Genomic DNA, 23,001 nt, shown 5'->3' on the forward strand with positions numbered 1-23,001 from the left:
TTCCCCATAGTACATCCCTAATTTTTATATATTTCCATATTAATATGGGAAGAGTCCACAGCTGCATTCCTTACTTGAGGGAAATACTGAACCTGGCCGCCAGGAGGAGAGGCAAAGACACCCCAGCCAAAGGCTTAAATACCTCCCTCACTTCCTCATAACCCCAGTCATTCTTTGCCTTTCGTTACAGGAGGTTGGCAGAGAAGTCTCTTATGGAGGGTAGTACTCTTCAAGATGGGATTGGAGTTTTAAGTATTCCTGTCAGCCTCTCAGTGAGAGCATGGATGAAAGTAAGAGTCTGGAGATGCAGGGAGAGTCTTTCTGCGAAACCATCCCGACTCATATTAACAGCTCCATAGGCAATCAGCGTTGACGAGTTTCACTGCCTGCTTTCTTCACTCAAGTCCATGTCAAAAGCGATGCTATTATCTGTCACACTTGAAGGGCCATGTTCCTGTTCCACGGCATAGATTCTGGTAAGATCGTTTCATATTTTATACATGTATGATAACGCAAGAAGACAGGGTCACAGTGTGACTCCTTTTTTCTGTATAGAATCAAGGGTTAATATCTCCTTAGGGGGATTATTGAACAGGGGGGAATAATCTTATGTTTGATTTTATGCTGCTTTTATGTGTGAGATGTTATGGGCTCATAGGCTCTTATTGAATATACAGGTTTCACTTTGAGAGCCATGCAGCTTACAAGCTTGGCACGCTTTCTCATAGCAGGTACGGTCCTGCATTGTGCACCATGTGATTCATTCCCTTTGTCCTGACCGGGTATCTATCAGAGAAGAGTCATAAATCTTTGTACTGTCTGGGTCATAGGAGGTGGTGAGTGCCCCAGCCATTGGGGTATAAGGGTGCTGTTTTTTTTTTTTTTATATATATAAAATAATTTGTTTTTTCTTCTGTTATGTGCGATCAGTCCACGGGTCATCATTACTTCTGGGATATAACTCCTCCCCAACAGGAAATGCAAGAGGATTCACCCAGCAGAGCTGATATAGCTCCTCCCCTCTACGTCAGTCCCAGTCATTCTCTTGCACCCAACGACTAGATAGGATGTGTGAGAGGACTATGGTGATTATACTTAGTTTTTATGACTTCAATCAAAAGTTTGTTATTTTACAATAGCACCGGAGCGTGTTATTACTTCTCTGGCAGAGTTTGAAGAAGAATCTACCAGAGTTTTCTACTATGATTTTAACCGGAGTAGTTAAGATCATATTGCTGTTCTCGGCCATCTGAGGGAGGTAAAGACTTCAGATCAGGGGACAGCGGGCAGATGAATCTGCATTGAGGTATGTAGCAGTTTTTATTTTCTGAATGGAATTGATGAAAAAATCCTGCTATACCATTATAATGACATGTATGTATACACTTCAGTATTCTGGGAATGGTTTTTCACCGGAACTACTCTGTTAAAGGTTACTAATCCTTTTAATAAATATTGTCATGTTAAACGTTTTTGCTGGAATGTAGAATCGTTTACATTGCTGAGGTACTGAGTAAATAAATGTTTTGGGCATTATTTTCCACTTGGCAATTGTCTGCTTTAAATTGTGACAGTTTCGTTTCTCCTCACTGTTGTGTGTGAGAGGGAGGGGCCGTTTTTGGCGCTCTTTTGCTACGCATCAAAAAAAGAAAAAAAAAAAAAAATTCCAGTCAGCTACTATTATATTTCCTGCATGATCCGGTTCACTGACAGATCTCAGGGGTCTTCAAACTTCTTTGAAGGGAGGTACATTCTCTCAGCAGAGCTGTGAGAATTTTTATTGACTGTGAATAAAAACGTTACTCTGTAATTTTTTATGTCAAAATTAGTTATTTACTAATGGGAACAAACCTTTGCTAAAAGTTGTGTTATTTTAAACTTGATGCTTTAACTGTTTTTTCAGTTCATTATCTCAACTGTCATTTAATCGTTTAAGTACCTCTTTGAGGCACAGTACGTTTTTGCTAAAAAAGATTATAACCAGGTTGCAAGTTATTGCTAGTGTGTTAAACATGTCTGACTCAGAGGAAAATATCTGTGTCATTTGTTCCTATGCCAAGGTGGAGCCCAATAGAAATTTATGTACTAACTGTATTGATGCTACTTTAAATAAAAGTCAATCTGTACAATGTGAACAAATTTCACCAAACTGCGAGGGGAGAGTTATGCCGACTAACTCGCCTCACGCGGCAGTACCTGCATCTCCCGCCCGGGAGGTGCGTGATATTATGGCGCCTAATACATCTGGGCGGCCATTACAGATAACATTACATGATATGGCTACTGTTATGACTGAAGTTTTGTCTAAATTACCAGAACTAAGAGGCAAGCGTGATCACTCTGGGGTGAGAACAGAGTGCGCTGACAATACTAGGGCCATGTCTGATACTGCGTCACAGCTTGCAGAGCATGAGGACGGAGAGCTTCATTCTGTGGGTGACGGTTCTGATCCAAACAGATTGGATTCAGATATTTCAAATTTTAAATTTAAATTGGAGAACCTCCGTGCATTACTAGGGGAGGTCTTAGCAGCTCTCAATGATTGTAACACCATTGCAATACCAGAGAAACTGTGTAGGTTGGATAAATACTTTGCGGTACCGGCGAGTACTGACGTTTTTCCTATACCTAAGAGATTAACTGAAATTGTTACTAAGGAGTGGGATAGACCCGGTGTGCCGTTCTCACCCCCTCCAATATTTAGAAAGATGTTTCCAATAGACGCCACTACTCGGGACTTATGGCAAACGGTCCCTAAGGTGGAGGGAGCAGTTTCTACTTTAGCTAAGCGTACCACTATCCCGGTGGAGGATAGCTGTGCTTTTTCAGATCCAATGGATAAAAAATTAGAGGGTTACCTTTAGAAAATGTTTGTTCAACAAGGTTTTATATTACAACCCCTTGCATGTATCGCGCCGATTACGGCTGCGGCAGCATTTTGGATTGAGTCTCTGGAAGAGAACCTTAGTTCATCTACGCTAGACGATATTATGGACAGGCTTAGAGTCCTTAAACTAGCCAATTCATTCATTTCGGAGGCCGTAGTACATTTAACCAAACTTACGGCTAAGAACTCTGGATTCGCCATACAGGCACGTAGAGCACTGTGGCTAAAATCCTGGTCAGCTGATGTTACTTCTAAGTCCAAATTACTTAATATACCTTTCAAGGGGCAGTCTTTATTTGGGCCCGGTTTGAAAGAAATTATCGCTGACATTACAGGAGGTAAGGGCCACGCCCTACCTCAAGACAAAGCCAAAGCTAAGGCTAGACAGTCTAATTTTCGTCCCTTTCGGAATTTCAAAACTGGAGCAGCGTCAACCTCCACTGCACCAAAACAGGAAGGAGCTGTTGCTCGTTACAGGCAAGGCTGGAAACCTAACCAGTCCTGGAATAAGGGCAAACAGGCCAGGAAACCTGCTGCTGCCCCAAAAACAGCATGAACCGAGAGCCCCCGATCCGGGACCGGATCTAGTGGGGGGCAGACTTTCTCTCTTCGCTCAAGCCTGGGCAAGAGATGTTCAGGATCCCTGGGCGCTGGAGATCATATCTCAGGGATACCTTCTAGACTTCAAATTATCTCCCCCAAAAGGGAGATTTCATCTGTCAAGGTTGTCAACAAACCAGATAAAGAAAGAAGCGTTTCTACGCTGTGTACAAGATCTGTTATTAATGGGAGTGATCCATCCAGTTCCGCGGTCGGAACAAGGACAAGGGTTCTACTCAAACCTGTTTGTGGTTCCCAAAAAAGAGGGAACTTTCAGGCCAATCTTAGATTTAAAGATTCTAAACAAATTCCTAAGAGTTCCATCGTTCAAAATGGAAACTATTCGGACAATCTTACCTATGATCCAAAAGGGTCAGTACATGACCACAGTGGATTTAAAAGATGCTTACCTTCACATACCGATTCACAAAGATCATCAACGGTATCTACGGTTTGCCTTCCTAGACAGGCACTACCAGTTTGTAGCTCTTCCATTCGGATTGGCTACGGCCCCAAGAATCTTCACAAAGGTTCTGGGTGCCCTTCTGGCGGTACTAAGACCGCGAGGGATTTCGGTAGCTCCGTACCTAGACGACATTCTAATACAAGCTTCAAGCTTTCAAACTGCCAAGTCTCATACAGAGTTAGTTCTGGCATTTCTAAGGTCGCATGGATGGAAAGTGAACGAAAAGAAAAGTTCTCTTTTTCCTCTCACAAGAGTTCCATTCTTGGGGACTCTTATAGATTCTGTAGAAATGAAGATTTACCTGACAGAAGACAGGTTAACAAGGCTTCAGGATGCATGCCGTGTCCTTCATTCCATTCAACACCCGTCAGTGGCTCAATGCATGGAGGTGATCGGCTTAATGGTAGCGGCAATGGACATAGTACCTTTTGCACGCCTACACCTCAGACCGCTGCAATTGTGCATGCTAAGTCAGTGGAATGGGGATTACTCAGATTTGTCCCCTACCCTGAATCTGAATCAAGAGACCAGAAATTCTCTTCTATGGTGGCTTTATCGACCACACCTGTCCAGGGGGATGCCATTCAGCAGGCCAGACTGGACAATCGTAACAACAGACGCCAGCCTGCTAGGTTGGGGCGCTGTCTGGAATTCTCTGAAGACTCAGGGATTATGGAATCAGGAGGAGAGTCTCCTTCCAATAAACATTCTGGAATTGAGGGCAGTTCTCAATGCCCTTCTAGCTTGGCCCCAATTAACAACTCAGGGGTTCATCAGGTTTCAGTCGGACAATATCACGACTGTAGCTTACATCAACCATCAGGGAGGGACAAGAAGCTCCCTAGCAATGATGGAAGTATCAAAGATAATTCGCTGGGCAGAGTCTCACTCTTGCCATCTGTCAGCAATCCACATCCCGGGAGTGGAGAACTGGGAGGCGGATTTCTTGAGTCGCCAGACTTTTCATCCGGGAGAGTGGGAACTTCATCCGGAAATTTTTGCCCAAATACTTCGACGTTGGGGCAAACCAGAGATAGATCTCATGGCGTCTCGCCAGAACGCCAAACTTCCTCACTACGGGTCCAGATCCAGGGATCCGGGAGCGGTTCTGATAGATGCTTTGACAGCACCTTGGAACTTCGGGATGGCTTATGTGTTTCCACCCTTCCCGCTGCTTCCTCGATTGATTGCGAAAATCAAACAAGAGAGAGCATCTGTGATTCTAATAGCGCCTGCATGGCCACGCAGGACTTGGTATGCAGATCTAGTGGACATGTCATCCTGTCCACCTTGGTCTCTACCTCTAAGACAGGACCTTCTGATACAGGGTCCATTCAAACATCAAGATCTAACTTCTCTGAAACTGACTGCTTGGAAATTGAACGCTTGATTTTATCAAAGCGTGGTTTTTCTGAGTCGGTTATTGATACCCTGATTCAGGCTAGGAAGCCTGTTACCAGAAAGATTTACCATAAAATATGGCGCAAATACCTATACTGGTGCGAATCCAAACGTTACTCCTGGAGTAAGGTTAGGATCCCTAGGATATTGTCTTTTCTACAAGAAGGTTTAGAAAAGGGTTTATCGGCTAGTTCATTAAAGGGACAGATTTCAGCTCTGTCCATCTTGTTACACAGGCGTCTGTCAGAAAATCCAGACGTCCAGGCTTTTTGTCAAGCTTTAGCTAGGATCAAGCCTGTGTTTAAAGCCGTTGCTCCGCCATGGAGTTTAAACTTAGTTCTTAACGTTTTACAAGGTGTTCCATTTGAACCCCTTCATTCCATTGATATAAAATTTTTATCTTGGAAAGTTCTGTTTTTAATGGCTATTTCCTCGGCTCGAAGAGTCTCTGAGTTATCAGCATTACATTGTGATTCTCCTTATCTGATTTTTCACACAGATAAGGTAGTTCTGCGTACTAAACCTGGGTTCTTACCTAAGGTAGTTACTAACAGGAATATCAATCAAGAGATTGTTGTTCCATCCTTGTGTCCAAATCCTTCTTCAAAGAAGGAACGTCTTCTACACAATCTGGATGTAGTTCGTGCCCTCAAGTTCTACTTGCAGGCAACTAAAAATTTTCGCCAAACTTCTTCCCTGTTTGTCGTTTATTCTGGACAGAGGAGAGGTCAAAAAGCTTCTGCTACCTCTCTCTCTTTTTGGCTTCGTAGCATAATACGTTTAGCCTATGAGACTGCTGGACAGCAGCCTCCTGAAAGAATTACAGCTCATTCCACTAGAGCTGTGGCTTCCACTTGGGCCTTTAAGAATGAGGCCTCTGTTGAACAGATTTGCAAGGCTGCAACTTGGTCTTCGCTTCATACTTTTTCCAAATTTTACAAATTTGACACTTTTGCTTCTTCGGAGGCTATTTTTGGGAGAAAGGTTCTTCAGGCAGTGGTTCCTTCTGTATAATGAGCCTGCCTATCCCTCCCGTCATCCGTGTACTTTTGCTTTGGTATTGGTATCCCAGAAGTAATGATGACCCGTGGACTGATCGCACATAACAGAAGAAAACATAATTTATGCTTACCTGATAAATTCCTTTCTTCTGTTGTGCGATCAGTCCACGGCCCGCCCTGTTTTTTAAGGCAGGTAAATATCTTTTAAATTATACTCCAGTCACCACTTCACCCTTGGTTACTCCTTTCTCGTTGATTCTTGGTCGAATGACTGGGACTGACGTAGAGGGGAGGAGCTATATCAGCTCTGCTGGGTGAATCCTCTTGCATTTCCTGTTGGGGAGGAGTTATATCCCAGAAGTAATGATGACCCGTGGACTGATCGCACAACAGAAGAAAGGAATTTATCAGGTAAGCATAAATTATGTTATTTCTCTAGTTCTCTGGTTATTGCACTAGCGATGCAGTATTCTGTTATTTTAGAGGGAACTCCCTCTATTCCTAATGAGTAATTCCTGTTTATATGGTGAGGAGGCCTTAGTTCCGCCCTCTCAATTATGTTCCATATGCCTTGATAATGTAATATCAAATGTTTTTGATACCACGAAGCTGTCCACCTCTGAGGAGTTGTCGTCCAGTGAGGTGCGTACCCTACGTTCTTATATCTCTACACATGCAGTTTTCCTGTAGCATTGATGATCCTCCATCTGGAGGGGGCCTTTTTTCACCAGACGTTACTGCGCAGTTCAGACAGCGGTGTCTGCGGCCTTTAATGCTTTACCTCGCCCTGCTAAGCGCAAGCGAAATGTTACATATTGCACTCCTTCCCAGAGTACATCAGATAATTTATTGGATTTAACTGAGGATTATCTGAGGATGAAGTTCTGAGACTTCAGAGTATGAACATTCTGGTCTGAGTCTGCTGCAAATTTAGAGGTTCCAGAGGCCAAATTGCATGATGAACCTTTAATTCCTAAATTGGATAGAGTTTGAGGACAGGGTGGTACCTTATCCTTCCCTGCTCCTGTTAGATGGCGAACATTATTAAGAATCAATGGGACAGGATTGGATTCCTTTTCCCTCTCTTCTCCCTTTAACAAATTGTCCCCGGTCCTGGACTCTCAATGGAGTTGAGGTCCCGTCCCTAAATGGGATGGCGTTATCTTCACCCTTGCTAAACGTACTACTATCCCACTTGAGGAGAGTTCTTCGTTTGAAGAGCCCATAGATAAAAGATGGAAACTCTGTTAAGAAAGATGTTTCAACATACAGGATATTTGTTTCAACCGGCGGTGGCTGTTGCAGCGGTTACTGGAGAAACTACCTTCTGGTGTGACTCCTTATAGGATTTGATTGTGGTGGAGGATTCCCTCTACGTTACTCAGAAAAGATTTACGGCCTTGAGGGTTGTTAATTATTTTATCTGTGCTGCTATTAGGCAGTTTATTCGCTTCAGCTTTTTCTGTTCAGGTCCGTCAAGCTCTGGCTTAAGTCATGGTCTGTGGTTATGACTTCTAAGTCTAGACTTCTTCCCTTTCTTTAAGGGAATGATTTTGTCTGGTCCAGGCCTGGACTCAAATTATCTCCACGGTCACAGGGGGCGAGGGTGCCCTCCTACTGCAAGAGTATATGAACTATTCTAAGGGGTTCTTTTCGTTCTGATAAAGCCCAGTCAGCAGTCCTCCGCTAAGCCAGAGCAAACCAAGAGCTCTTGGAAGCTGGCTCAGTCCTGGAATTAATCTGAGCAGAGCAAGAAGCCCACAGAGTCTACGTCGGCATGAATGGGCGGTCCCCGGTCCTCTTCTGGATCGTGTAGGGGTAGTATGTCGCTCCTGTCACTTGGTTCAGGGTCGTGCAGGATCCATGGGTCCTGGAGGTCATAGCTCAGGGTTTACAAGATAGGTTTCAAGCCTCAGCCACCCAAGGGCAGATTCCTCCTGTCTTTCTGACCAGAAAGGAGGGAAGCCTTTCTGGGGTGTGTACGGGATCTGTCCTCTAGGAGTTATTGTCTCTGTGCCTATCGCGGTGAGAGGTTTGGGATACTATTCAAACCTTTTCGTGGTCCCTAAGAAGGAGGGAACTTTCCGTCCGATTCTGGACCGAAAGTGCTTAAGCAGGTTTTTAAATGTCCCCTCGTTTAAGATGGAGACAATAAGGTCCATTCTTCCCCTCGTTCCTTCTCGTACCAATCCTCGAGGACCACTTCCAGTCCTAAGGTTTGCATTCCTGGACCAGCACTTCCAGTTTATTGCCCTTCTGTTTGGTCTAGCTAAAGACATTTTTCGAAGAGTGGACCATTCGGAATATCTCCTCTGTCTTCTTCGATCCCATAAATGGCAGATAATCTAGAGAGAGTTCTCTTGTATCAAGTACCAGGGTAGAATACTCGGGTACTATAATAGTTCTCCAAAGACATGAGAATATTTCTAACAGACCAGAAACATTGCAAGCTAGCTTCAACATGTCTTGCCCTCCAGATCTCCTTAAGGCCATCTGTGGCTCGGTGTATGGAGGGGATTGGTCTCATGGTGTCCAGCTTGGACATCATTTCCTTTGCCAGGTTTCACCTCAGACTGTTGCAAATGCGCTTGCTGAACTAGTGGAACGGCGATCATTTGGATCTGTCTCAACCTATTTCTCTGGACAACCAGTCGGGAAGATCTCTCTCTTTGTGGTTTTGTCCGGATCACTTGTCCTGAGGGAAGTCCGTCTCCAGACCATCCTGGGTGATTGTGACTACGGTTGCGAGTTTGTCAGTATGGGGAGCTGTTTGGGGTGCCAGGAAGGCACAGGGCCTCTGGTCTCAGGAGATAAAGCTCCCTCCTGATCTTATTTTGGATCTTCGGGCAATATACAATATTCTGAAGGCTTTGCCTCTTCTGCTGGGTTTGTCCCAGTTAATCAGATTCCAATCAAAATATATATCCGGGGGGGACGAGAAGCTCCCTAGTTTTGAGAGAAGTATCTCAGATTCTGGTGTGGAGGAGACCCGCATTTGTTCACTGTCAGCGATCCACATTCTGGGTGTGGACAACTGGGAAGCGGATTTCCTCAGCAGACAGTTCTTTCATCCGGGAGAATGGTCTCTTCCTCCCAAGTGTTTGCAGAGATTTGCAAGAGTAAGATCTTATAACGTCTCAATACCAAGCTACCCAGATAGGGGTTGAGATAAAAGGATCCTCAGGCGGAGCCAACAGATGCATTAGCGGTGCCTTGGAGGTTCAATCTAATTTATCCTTTCCGACCGTTGCCACTACTTCCTAGTGTAGTGGCTTGAGTCAAGCAGGCGTCGGTGAAACTGACTGCTCCGTCTTGGCCGCAAAGGATATGGTTTGCGGATCTAGTGGGGATGTTTTAATCTCCTCCGTGGAAGTTACCTTGTCGCAGGGATCTGCTAACCAAGGTCTTTGTTCATCAATGTCTAGATTGTCTGAGGCTGACTGCGTGGAGATTATTTTTATTATTCTTCAAGCTCGTAAACTGGTTGCTCGTCGCATCTATCAAATGGTGTGGAGGACCTACTTATTATGTTCTCCAGGATGAACTGGAGAAGGGCTTTTCTGCAAGTCCCCTAAAGGGACAGTTTTCGGCCCTGTCACTGCACAAGAGGTTTGCAGAGCTTCCAGATGTGTAGCCATTTGTTAAGGCTCTGCTGGGATCAAACCTGTGTTTAGATCTAAGGCTCCTCCTTGGAGTTTAAATCTTGTCCTTAAGGTTTTGCAAAGGGCTCCTTTGGAGCCTATGCATGAAGTAGACATTAAATTGTTGTCTTGAAAGGTTCCTTTCTACTGGCTATTGCTTCTGCGCGCAGAGTATCTGTGATTGCTGCCTTGCAATGCGTCCCTCCTTATCTGGCTTTTCATGGGGCTGTTCTACGAACCAAGTTAGGTTTTCTTCCTAAGGTTGTGTCAATTTGCAACATCAATCAAGAGATTGTGGTTCCTTTCTTATGTCCTAATCCTCCTTCGTCGAAGGAACGTTTATAACCTATTTCTGAATGTGGTTTGTGCCTTAAAGTTCTATCTTCGGGCCACAAAAGAATTTAGACAAACCTCTTTCTCGGTTTGTTCTCTTTTCCGAGAAGCATAGGGGTCAGAGGGCCTCTTCGACTTCCTTATCTTTTTGTCTGAGGAGTGTCATCCGTTTAGCATAGAAACAGCGGGATATAAGCCTCCTCTGAGGATTACGGCTCATTCTACGAGAGCAGTGGTTTCCTCATGGGCCTTCAAAAATGAGGCCTTTATGGATCAGATTTGTAAGGTGGCTACCTGTTGTTTTTTTTTTTTGTTTGTTTACATACTTTTTCCAAAATTTGTTTGATGTTTTTGCTTTTGATGAAGTAGCCTTCGGGAGAGAGGTTTATATGGGGTTGGGTATATGTTTCCCACAAGTAAGGAATGCAGCTGTGGACTCTTCCCATATTAAGATGGAAAATATAAATTATGCTTACCTGATAATTTCATTTCCATCTGTATGGGAAGAGTCCACAGCTCGTGTTCTCCGATGGGCGGCCCTAAATTTGACATTTTTTCTTCTGGCACCTTTTTCACCCTATTTCTCCTACTGTTCCTTGTTCCCTCGGCAGAATGACTGGGGTTATGAGGAAGTTGCGGAGGTATTTAAGCCTTTGGCTGGTGGTCTTTGCCTCCTCCTGGTGGCCAGGTTCAGTATTTCCCACAAGTAAGGAATGCAGCTGTGGACTCTTCCCATACAGATGGAAATGAAATTATCAGGTAAGCATAATTTGTTTTGTTTTTTATATCCTTTTGTTTAAACAGTCTGTGGCATTCTGTTTACTCAAGCTGTGGAGAAGCTGCTGACGCATATGAAGCAGCTTTAGGAGCTGTAATGCAACAAGATGTTCTCCAAAAGCTCTGGATGGAGTAAGTATTAAATGCATCAGTTTGACTTGACTTTACTTGAAAGAACAAGGGTCCTTGTGTACACATGCCATCATATTTACAGGCTATCTTTTCTTTTCAGTTATCTTATCTTTACTAACAGCATGGTCGTGAGATCCAAAAATAAAGTTCAAGAAATTAAACGTTTTGCGGATTTGGTTAACAGATGTCTCATGACGGTTCCTTCACGATATCCCACTCCTTTTAGCACTGACTTCTGGACCAACTATGAATTTCACAATTCGGTAATGTTTTTTATATTTACAATTATATTGTTATTATGTACAGTTACTTTGTTTGCTGTAGGCAGCTTTCATTCAAAGTATTGAACCGGAAACCACTCCTGCTTCCATCCTCTTCCCTCTGCCTCCAGCTTCTAAGGTTTTTACTTGGAGAAGACTGCTTTCTTTGGAGCCCTGTCTCATTTTCTTTGCCTTAATACTAGTTGGATTAATTTCAGCTTTGATGAAAAGCTCCAGTATTCTGTTCTATTTATGTGAACTGCAATGATATTACTGTTCCTTGTCATCTGAATGTTTGACTCAGTTCTTCATTCATGAATGTCAAAGGTCCTACCATACATCTTGCTGATGATTTTTCTGCCACAGAGCTCTCCCATACATTTTGGGCTCTCAGATAAGGGCAGTTGACACACTATATACAAGCTGTTTTCTGTACAGGGTATACCTTACTCTGGATCCTTTTATATATGGGACCATGCAGTTACTCCATCTCCTTTCGCCACAAGCAAATTTCTCAGTCTATAAATCATTGTTGGATTTTATTGAAACCACCTTGATTTATACCCCTACCGGGTTTTGTGGAATCTGTCACTCTTATTAGGCGAGTAAAAGTCTTAATATTGATCATTTGCAAAAGCCATGTTGAAATATTTTGAAAAAGATGGAACAAAGAGGTAACAGCTGACTCACACTTGAAACTGTTAAAGATCCACTTTGAGATCCCCTTTGCTGATATATGGTCCAACTCGAATTAAACAAAATTGCAACATAATGCACTTAATGGAACATCACTGGATAAAACTTTCCCTTTTATTTTCTGCCCATGCAGTCATCGGCTGAAACAAAAATATTTGTTTAAAAAATAGCTTAAAGCCTTGTTAATATTCCTCAATGCATTTCCGTGGTCATCTGTTTTACCTTATTCTTAATATTTCTTCTTTTTTTGTTTGTGCCACTTGTTCCCCTTTTTATAGCACCACAGCATTAAAAGTGACAGGCCTACACATACATGGGCTTTCACAGAATTTTATCTGCTGAGAGGGGCTTCAAGCTTAACATTAGTGGCAATGGTTAGCCGCAGAGAGCATTTTATTGTATACATGGTACATCATTTTAAAAATAGTGGTTGCTTTACATCAAGAGCGACTAGTGACTGTGACCACATGGAAGGAGACTAAAACTTCATTAGAATTCTTTGAACTGGCCTTAAGTTCCTTATCTGCAGAAAACATCACTTGTCACTAATTTGTCTTTAAATGTGATTAGACAAGAAAATTATTTGAATATTCTTTTCATTGAGCAAACTGAGGCGCAAAATTACACTATTATTGGCAAAGATGTACAGGCAAATTATTAAGAATTATTTTTCTTTCCAATAGCACGGAGAGTCCACGATTCCATTCAATTACTGTTGGGAATTCAACTCCTGGCCACCAGGAGGAGGGAAAGAACACCCCAACAAAGCTTAAGTATACCTCCCACTTCCCATAATCCCCAGTCATTCTTTACCTCAGTAACTTGGAAGAAGTGAAGACGGATGCTCTGAAGAAAATTAAGTCCTTTTAAGGCTATTTTCCCCTTCAAGACAGGACTGGGGTTAATGCTGTGTCCATGTAATCCTCGCGAAGTAGTCTCCCTCCAGCAATTTGTTCTAACACCCTCATCAGGCAACCAGTGTTACGCTTACACTGCTTTCTTTTCTACCCAGGTTCCTGTCAGATGTTGGATGAAGCTGGCTAAACCTGGAGTTGCTTTTTCTGCTCCACAGCAGGAGACCCTGGAGGGTAAGTCCTTGCCTTTTATTTATTATAGGGTTCATCAAGGGACTACTAAGAAGAGAGGTAACCGGTTGGCACTTTATTCCCTCAGAGTGGGTCTGGGACTTTAGTATATCCTTCTTATGGGAAGGCTTGAGCAGAATTGTTATTTGGCTTAGAGGACTCTTTATTATTTCCCCATATTTTTAACTTTGGCGAAATCTGTCTTTTTGGTGGTGGTATGCCATTTTCGTGGGCCTAGAGCCTCTGCAAAGAACCGCTAACGTAGCGTCGTCCTTTTTGATTTCGCCCTGCTAGTTATGTGTTATGCCATATTTCAGGACGGATTGCTTTAGATATCTTGTGCCTTTCATTGAAAAGATAGCACGCTGTACAGTATCTGCTCTAGTGAGTTGATGTATAGAGCGCTCTACAGAGGGGCTTTATTTGGGATGTTTTTCCTTCAGGGGAACGTTTCATGCAATGCCATCTTGTCTTTACTCTAGTGTGCCTGGGCTCTCGGCCCTTATTGGGGGAGTGTGTGCTACTATAGTTGCGGAGAGATTAAGTACCGTGTCTGCGCTCCAACAGTTTAACCGATAGTGGCAGCTTCAGCATTGTGCTCTGGCTGTCATCTGCTTATCAGGATACTCAGATATGTCTCTTCCACTTTGTATGGGACATATTTATTTCCTTCCTAAGATTGGCAGAGTCCACGGCTTCATTCCTTACTGTTGGAAAATAAACACCTGGCCACCAGGAGGAGGCAAAGACACCCCAGCCAAAGGCTTAAATATCCCTCCCACTTCCTCACTACCCTAGTCATTCTTTGTCCTTCGTCACGATAGGAGGTATCAGAGAAGTGTCAGAAGATTCAGAGTCCTGAAAAAGGATATCTGCCCTTCGAGATGGGACTGGAGTTTTAAGTAGTCATGTGAACCTCTCAGTGAGAGTATTGATGAAAGTTAGTCTGGAGATGCAGGGAAAGTTTTTCTGCAAAACCACTGCCTGCTTTCTCTCACTCAAGTCCATGTCAGGAGCGCTGCTATAAGACTGTCAAACTTGAGAGGCTGTGTTCTGTTCCACAGCATGGATTCTGAAGATAGTAACACTCACTGTCGGACTCACTGTGTGAGAACTAGCTATATGTTAATAGTGCATATATGTCAAGCACAGTTATAAATGAATATGCCCAACGTGTGTGTGTGTGTGTGTATGTATATATGTGTATATATATATATATTTCTTTCATGTAATTAGCAAGAGTCCATGAGCTAGTGACGTATGGGATATACATTCCTACCAGGAGGGGCAAAGTTTCCCAAACCTTAAAATGCCTATAAATACACCCCTCACCACACCCACAATTCAGTTTTACAAACTTTGCCTCCGATGGAGGTGGTGAAGTAAGTTTGTGCTAGATTCTACGTTGATATGCGCTCCGCAGCAAGTTGGAGCCCGGTTTTCCTCTCAGCGTGCAGTGAATGTCAGAGGGATGTGAGGAGAGTATTGCCTATTTGAATGCAGTGATCTCCTTCTAAGGGGTCTATTTCATAGGTTCTCTGTTATCGGTCGTAGAGATTCATCTCTTACCTCCCTTTTCAGATCGACGATATACTCTTATATATACCATTACCTCTGCTGATTCTCGTTTCAGTACTGGTTTGGCTATCTGCTATATGTAGATGAGTGTCCTGGGGTAAGTAAGTCTTATTTTCTGTGACACTCCTAGCTATGGTTGGGCACTTTGTTTATAAAGTTCTAAATATATGTATTCAAACATTTATTTGCCTTGACTCAGAATGTTCAACTTTCCTTATTTTCAGACAGTCAGTTTCATATTTGGGATAATGCATTTTAATTTAACATATTTTACCTTAAAATTTGACTTTTTCCCTGTGGGCTGTTAGGCTCGCGGGGGCTGAAAATGCTTCATTTTATTGCGTCATTCTTGGCGCGGACTTTTTTGGCGCAAAAATTCTATTTCCGTTTCCGGCGTCATACGTGTCGCCGGAAGTTGCGTCATTCTTTGACGTTATTTTGCGCCAAAAATGTCGGCGTTCCGGATGTGGCGTCATTTTTGGCGCCAAAAGCATTTAGGCGCCAAATAATGTGGGCGTCTTTTTTGGCGCTAAAAAATATGGGCGTCATTTTTGTCTCCACATTATTTAAGTCTCATTATTTATTGCTTCTGGTTGCTAGAAGCTTGTTCACTGGCATTTTTTTCCCATTCCTGAAACTGTCATTTAAGGAATTTGATCAATTTTGCTTTATATGTTGTTTTTTTCTTTTACATATTGCAAGATGTTCCACGTTGCAACTGAGTCAGAAGTTACTACAGGAAAATCACTGCACAGTGCTGGAGCTACCAAGCTAAGTCTGCTATAAACTTTTGGTATCTGTTTCTCCAGCTGTTATTTGTATTGCATGTCATGTCAAACTTATTAATGCAGATAAAATTTCCTTTAGCACTGTTACATTACCTGTTGCTGTTCCGTCAACATCTAATTTTCAGAGTGTTCCTGATAACATAAGAGATTTTATTTATTTTAAATCCATTAAGAAGGCTATGTCTGTTATTTCTCCTTCTAGTATACATAAAAGTCTTTTAAAACTTCTCTTTTTTTCAGATGAATTTTTAAATGAACATCATCATTTTGATGCTGATAAATCTTTGTATTTGTTCAAGATGGAATTTATTCGTTCTTTACTTAAAGAAGTGTTATTTGCATTAGAAATAGAGGATTCTGGTCCTCTTGATACTAAATGTAAACGTTTAAATAGGGTAGTTATTCCAGAAGTGTTTTATCTCCCTGATGCTATTTCTGAAGTAATTTCCAGGGAATGGAATAATTTGGGTAATTTATTTACTCCTTCTAGACGTTTAAGCAAATTATATCCGGTGCCATCTGACAGATTAGAGTTTTTTGGGACAAAAATCCCTAAGGTTATGGGGCTGTCTCTACTCCTGCTAATGTACTACTATTCCTATGGCAGATAGTACTTCATTTAAGGATCCTTTAGATAGGAAAATTGAATCCTTTCTAAGAAAAGCTTACTTATGTTCAGGTAATCTTCTTAGACCTGCTATATTTTTAGCGGATGTTGCTGCAGCTTCAACTTTTTGGTTAGAAGCTTTAGCGCAACAAGTAACAGATCATAATTTTATAGCATTATTATTATTCTATAACATGCTAATAATTTTATTGGTGATACCATCTTTTGATATCATTAGAGTTGATGTCAGGTATATGTCTCTAGCTATTTTAGCTAGAAAAGCTTTATGGATTAAACTTGGAATGCTGACATGTCTTCTAAGTCAACTTTGCTTTCCCTTTCTTTCCAGGGTAAATAATCATTTCGTTCCTTTCCTCACAACAAGGAACAAAAGCCTGATCCTTCATCCTCAGGAGCGGTATCAGTTTGGAAACTATTTTCAGTTTGGAATATATCCGAGCTTTATAGAAACCTATAGCCAGCTCCTAAGTACCTATGAAGGTGCGGCCCTTATTCCAGCTCAGCTGGTATGGGGCAGATTACGTTTTCTTCAAAGAAATTTGGATCAATTCCGTTCTTAATCTCTGGTTTCAGAAACATTGTTTCAGAAAGGTACAGAATTGGCTTCAAGTTAAGGCCTCCTGCTAAGAGATTCTTTTCTTTCCCGTGTCCCAGTTAACACAGCAAGGCTCAGCATTTCTGAAATGTGTTTCAGATCTAGAGTTGGCTGGAGTATTTATGCCAGTTCCAGTTCTGGAACAGGGGCTGGGGTTTTATTTTATCTCTTCATTGTACCAAAGAAGGTCAATTCCTTCAGACCAGTTCTGGATCTATCATTATTGAATCGTTATGTTAGGATACCAACATTCAAGATGGTTACTGTAGGACTATCCTGCCTTTTGTTTAGCAAGGGCATTATATGTCTACAATAGATTTACAGGATGTGTATCTGCATATTCCGATTCATCCAGATTACTTTTAGTGTCTGAGATTCTCTTTTTAGACAAGCATTACCAGTTTTGTGGCTCTACCGTTTGGCCTAGCCTCAGTTCCAAGAATTTTTTTCAAAGGTTCTCGGTGCCCTTCTTTCTGTAATCAGAGAATAGGGTTTTGGTATTTCCTTATTTGGACGATATCTTGGTACTTGCTCAGTCTTCTCATTTTCGTAGAATCTCATACGAATCGACTTGTGTTGTTTCTTCAAGTTCATGGTTGGAGGATCAATTTACCAATCAGTTCATTGATTCCTCAGACAAGGGTAACCTTTTTAGGTTTCTAGATAAATTCAGTGTCTATGACTCTGTCCTTGTCAGACAAGAGAAGTTTAACATTGATATCAGCTTGTCAAAACCTTCAGTCACAATCATTCCCTTTGGTAGCCTTATGCATGGAAATGTTGGGTCTTAGGACTGCCGCATCAGATGCGATCTCCTTTGCTCGTTTTCACATGCGACCTCTTCAGCTCTGTATGCTGAACCAATGGTGCAGGGATTACTCAAAGATATCTCAATTTATATCTTTAAACCGATTTTACGACACTCTCTGACATGGTGGACAGATCACCATCGTTTAGTTCAGGGGGCTTCTTTGTTCTTCCGACCTGGACTATAATCTCAATAGATGCTAGTTTTACAGGTTGGGGAGCTGTGTGGGGGTATCTGACGGCACAAGGGGTTTGGGAATCTCAGGAGGTGAGATTTCCGATCAATATTTTGGAACTCCGTGCAATTTTCAGAGCTCTTCAGTCTTGGCCTCTTCCGAAGAGAGAGTTGTTCATTTGTTTTCAGATAAGACAATGTCACAACTGTGGCATACATCAATCATCAAGGAGGGACTCACAGTCCTCTGGCTATGAAAGAAGTATCTCGAATTTTGGTTTGGGCGGAATCCAGCTCCTGTCTAATCTCTGCGGTTTATATCCCAGGTATGGACAATTGGAAAGCGGATTATCTCAGTCGCCAAACGTTGCATCCGGGCGAATGGTCTCTTCAACCAGAGGTATTTCTTCAGATTGTTCAAATGTGGGAACTTCCAGAAATAGATCTGATGGCTTCTCATCTAAACAAGAAACTTCCCAGGTATCTGTCCAGATCCCGGGATCCTCAGGCGGAGGCAGTGGATGCATTTTCACTTCCTTGGAAGTATCATCCTGCCTATATCTTTCCGCCTCTAGTTCTTCTTCCAAGAGTAATCTCCAAGATTCTGAAGGAATGCTCGTTTGTTCTGCTGGTAGCTCCGGCATGGCCTCACAGGTTTTGGTATGAGGATCTTGTCCGGATGGCCTCTTGCCAACCGTGGACTCTTCCGTTAAGACCAGACCTTTTGTCTCAAGGTCCTTTTTTCCATCAGGATCTGAAATCCTTAAATTTAAAGGTATGGAGATTGAACGCTTGATTCTTGGTCAAAGAGGTTTCTCTGACTCTGTGATTAATACTATGTTACAGGCTCGTAAATCTGTATCCAGAGAGATATATTATAGAGTCTGGAAGACTTATATTTCTTGGTGTCTTTCTCATCATTTTTCTTGGCATTCTTTTAGAATACCAAGAATATTACAATTTCTTCAGGATGGTTTAGATTAGGGTTTGTCCGCAAGTTCCTTGAAAGGTCAAATCTCTGCTCTTTCTGTTCTTTTTCACAGAAAGATTGCTATTCTTCCTGATATTCATTGTTTTGTACAAGCTTTGGTTCGTATAAAGCCTGTCATTAAGTCAATTTCTCCTCCTTGGAGTTTGAATTTGGTTCTGGGGGCTCTTTAAGCTCCTCCATTTGAACCTATGCATTCATTGGATATTAAATTACTTTCTTGGAAAGTTTTGTTCCTTTTGGCCATCTCTTCTGCCAGAAGAGTTTCTGAATTATCTGCTCTTTCTTGTGAGTCTCCTTTTCTGATTTTTCATCAGGATAAGGCGGTGTTGCGAACTTCTTTTGAATTTTTACCTAAGTTGTGAATTCCAACAACATTAGTAGAAACATTGTGGTTCCTTCATTATGTCCTAATCCTAAGAATTCTAAGGAGAAATCGTTGCATTCTTTGGATGTTATTAGAGCTTTGAAATATTATGTTGAAGCTATTAAGTCTTTCCGAAAGACTTCTGGTTTATTTGTTATCTTTTCCGGTTTTAGAAAGGCCAGAAAACTTCTGCCATTTTCTTTGGCATCTTGGTTGAAATCTTTATTTCATCTTGCCTATTTTGAGTCGGGTAAGACTCCGCCTCATAGGATTACAGCTCATTCTACTAGGTCAGTTTCTACTTCCTGGGCGTTTAGGAATGAAGCTTCGGTTGATCAGATTTGCAAAGTGGCAACTTGGTTCTCTTTGCATACTTTTACCAAATTCTACCATTTTGTTGTATTTTCTTCTTCTGAAGCAGTTTTTGGTAGAAAAGTACTTCAGGCAGCGGTTTCAGTTTGAATCTTCTGCTTATGTTTTTCATTAAACTTTATTTTGGGTGTGGATTATTTTCAGCAGGAATTGGCTGTCTTTATTTTATCCCTCCCTCTCTAGTGACTCTTGTGTGGAAAGATCCACATCTTGGGTAGTCATTATCCCATACGTCACTAGCTCATGGACTCTTGCTAATTACATGAAAGAAAACATAATTTATGTAAGAACTTACCTGATAAATTCATTTCTTTCATATTAGCAAGAGTCCATGAGGCCCGCCCTTTTTTGTGGTGGTTATGATTTTTTTGTATAAAGCACAATTATTCCAATTCCTTATTTTATATGCTTTCGCACTTTTTTCTTATCACCCCACTTCTTGGCTATTCGTTAAACTGAATTGTGGGTGTGGTGAGGGGTGTATTTATAGGCATTTTAAGGTTTGGGAAACTTTGCCCCTCCTGGTAGGAATGTATATCCCATACGTCACTAGCTCATGGACTCTTGCTAATATGAAAGAAATGAATTTATCAGGTAAGTTCTTACATAAATTATGTTATATATATATATATATATATATATATATATATTAACTAGGGTTGCACAGATACCGATACTAGTATCGGTACCGATACCAAGTATTTGCATGAGTACTTGTACTCGTGCAAATGCACCGATACTTATACCGATACCTCCACTTCCTACCCATATGCTATCTTGTGGCGTTTTTTTCAAACTGCATGTTCCCATTTAATTTTAAGCTGAAGTGGAGACTAAACTAAAAATTGTTTACTATTGTTCTGCCAATACTAATTGCTGTTATTTGTATTGTAGGAGAGATCACTGTACCTCGTTCAGACAAACCCCTGAAGTACTGGTCAGTTAATAAACTGAGATTTCCAGCTCTGGCTAAAATAGTCCAAAAATATCTTTGTCCCATGCAGTAGTGTGGAAAGTGAAAGACTGTTCAATTTAGAGTCAAACCTCCTTACTGATAGCAAAAACAGACTTATAGCTGAACAAGCAGAAAGGCTTCTGTTCTGTTCCTTAAAAAGAACTTGCCACTAACTTTTGAAAAATTATTCTAATTGCTAAATTGCCTTTTTTACTGCTAGTTCTCATCTTGCACAATGATGTTAAAAACATACTGTACTCTGAGGAACATCCATAGGTTAGCTTATATAATTGCAGGAAGAGTACTCATGGCAAAAATTAAGTTAATTCCAATGAACACTCATCCTGCAATTATAGGACTAGATTTAGATTACATTTGATTAGTAAGCTTTATCAATGCTTTGTTCACATTTCCAACTCCATAGACTAAGCATAGCATTGGTTAAACTTACCAGTCAAATGTAATTTAACCCATAGTGTTGTTCCCCATGATTAAACAGTGCACTGTTCTATTTTTTACTGTATTGCACTTTTGGTTGGTTGTGATTTTATATTTGTTGTTATTAATATATTTTATTGTAATATTTTTATTTATAAACATGTGAACTTTATGACAAATAAAACTGTTTTATTTCATAATGTCTTTTAAGTTACAGTCCTTCATAATTATAAAGAAGGAATCTTAAATAATTAGTCTGTATTGTGCTTGGTTAACTGTCACATGACATTAAAAAAAGAAAAAGTATCGGTAATTGGCATTGCGAGTATTTGTATCGGTACTTGTACTCGGTCTTAAAAAAAATGGTATCGGTGCAACCCTAATATTAACAGAAACTTGCTCTCGCTGGTCTTTTTAAAAAAATGCACTTTACTGTGACGTTTCGGAGACAGAGTATCCCCTTCCTCAGACCCTGAGGTCCGAAACGTGTCAGTAAAGTGTGTTTTTTAAAAAAGATCAGTGAGTGCAAGTTTTTGTTACTTTTATTTATTGCCTACTCCCACCCTGGCTATTTGATTTTGAAGTGAGAGTGCTCTCCTGTGTGCTATTAACCCATGTATTGGTTTATATATAATATACCAATACATGGGTAAATAACCTGGATTATACTAGACCCAGAAAGGGTCTGGTCAATCTAATAATTTATGCGTAGTATAGACCTATATAGGAGACCTCTGGTAAAAGAATGTATTTAATAAGAAGTACGGTAAACATTAAAAAATACTAGATTAGTATGTTGAGCCACATAAAAACACAGTACATCAAATTGCGATCACAATTCACATATTAATTAAAAACAATGTGGAAAGTCCATAAAAAAGGGCGTCCAAAAGGGCAAATCCAAGTTTTTCCTGCAGTGATACAAGAAACGACAAGAAATTCTTGTCAAAGTATGGAAAAATATATACTTTAAGGTGTTTACATTTGCTTACACCGTAAAGTTTAAAGTTGTGTCCCGCTGGCTCCTACTCAACTTGTCTTAGCTCTTGATTGTATGCAACTCTGACCAAACTACGGATCCTTCTGGTGGTCAAATTGGTGCTTGGTTCTTGATTGTACTATGGATCCTTTCCGCAGTTGATATTATGAAAACAGATTCAGTGTTGTGTCTTCGGCTCTAATGAGCTACGGGTTCCTTACAGGTTTAGAAACAGATTGCAGCAGAGTAACGCGTTTCAGGTTCAAGCCTTTGTCAAACTCTGCTAGATCGGGATATCTACAGCTTTTAAATACCCTTTGAAAATAAAGGGACATTACACTAATACATTTGGTTAAATTAATTGAGCTCATTAAGTATCAAATAAATGTTATATTAAACAGATTACGCTTATGAAATTTGTACCTTATACAGATGCAGATTTCTCTTGTAAAGGTGTATCCAGTCCACGGGTTCATCCATTACTTGTGGGATATTCTCCTTCCCAACAGGAAGCTGCAAGAGGACACCCACAGCAGAGCTGTCTATATAGCTCCTCCCCTAACTGCCACCCCCAGTCATTCTCTTGCAGCTCTCAACAAGAAAGGAAGTATCAAGAGAGATGTGGTAACTTAGTGTAGTTTTTACCTTCAATCAAAAGTTTATTTTTAAACGGTACCGGCGTTGTACTGTTTTTACACTCAGGCAAAAATTGGAAGAAGACTTCTGCCTGGAGGTTTAATGATCTTAGCGGTTTGTAACTAAGGTCCATTGCTGTTCTCGCACATAACTGAAGAGTGTGGAAAGAAAACTTCAGTTGGGGGGACGGTCTGCAGATTGCCTGCTTTGAGGTATGTTCAGTATATTTTTTTCTAGAGAGATAAGGTCTAGAAAATGCTGACAGTGCCTGGTATATTTAAGGTAAGCCTGATACAGTGATTTAACAACAACTGGGATCATGCTTGCAAAAAGGGATAATATTCATGTTAATACCTATATTACTTAGTGTAAAAACGTTTGCATGATTTATAAAAATAAAAACGTTTTTTCTCTGA

General features: G+C 41.1%; 1 protein-coding gene across 3 annotated transcripts in view; it reads left to right on the plus strand.

Moving 5' to 3' along the window:
* ZFC3H1 (zinc finger C3H1-type containing) overlaps positions 1–23,001 on the plus strand; it is a 635,174-nt gene that overhangs the window by 528,856 nt on the left and 83,317 nt on the right. For all 3 annotated transcript variants that reach the window (XM_053716781.1, XM_053716782.1, XM_053716783.1), the window contains 2 exons: positions 11,134–11,238; positions 11,339–11,501. In XM_053716781.1, the coding sequence (XP_053572756.1) occupies positions 11,134–11,238; positions 11,339–11,501 (268 nt within the window). The remainder of the gene's footprint in view (positions 1–11,133; positions 11,239–11,338; positions 11,502–23,001) is intronic.

Source organism: Bombina bombina, chromosome 6 (genome assembly GCF_027579735.1).
Source record: "Bombina bombina isolate aBomBom1 chromosome 6, aBomBom1.pri, whole genome shotgun sequence".
Classification (NCBI taxonomy): Eukaryota; Metazoa; Chordata; class Amphibia; order Anura; family Bombinatoridae; genus Bombina; species Bombina bombina.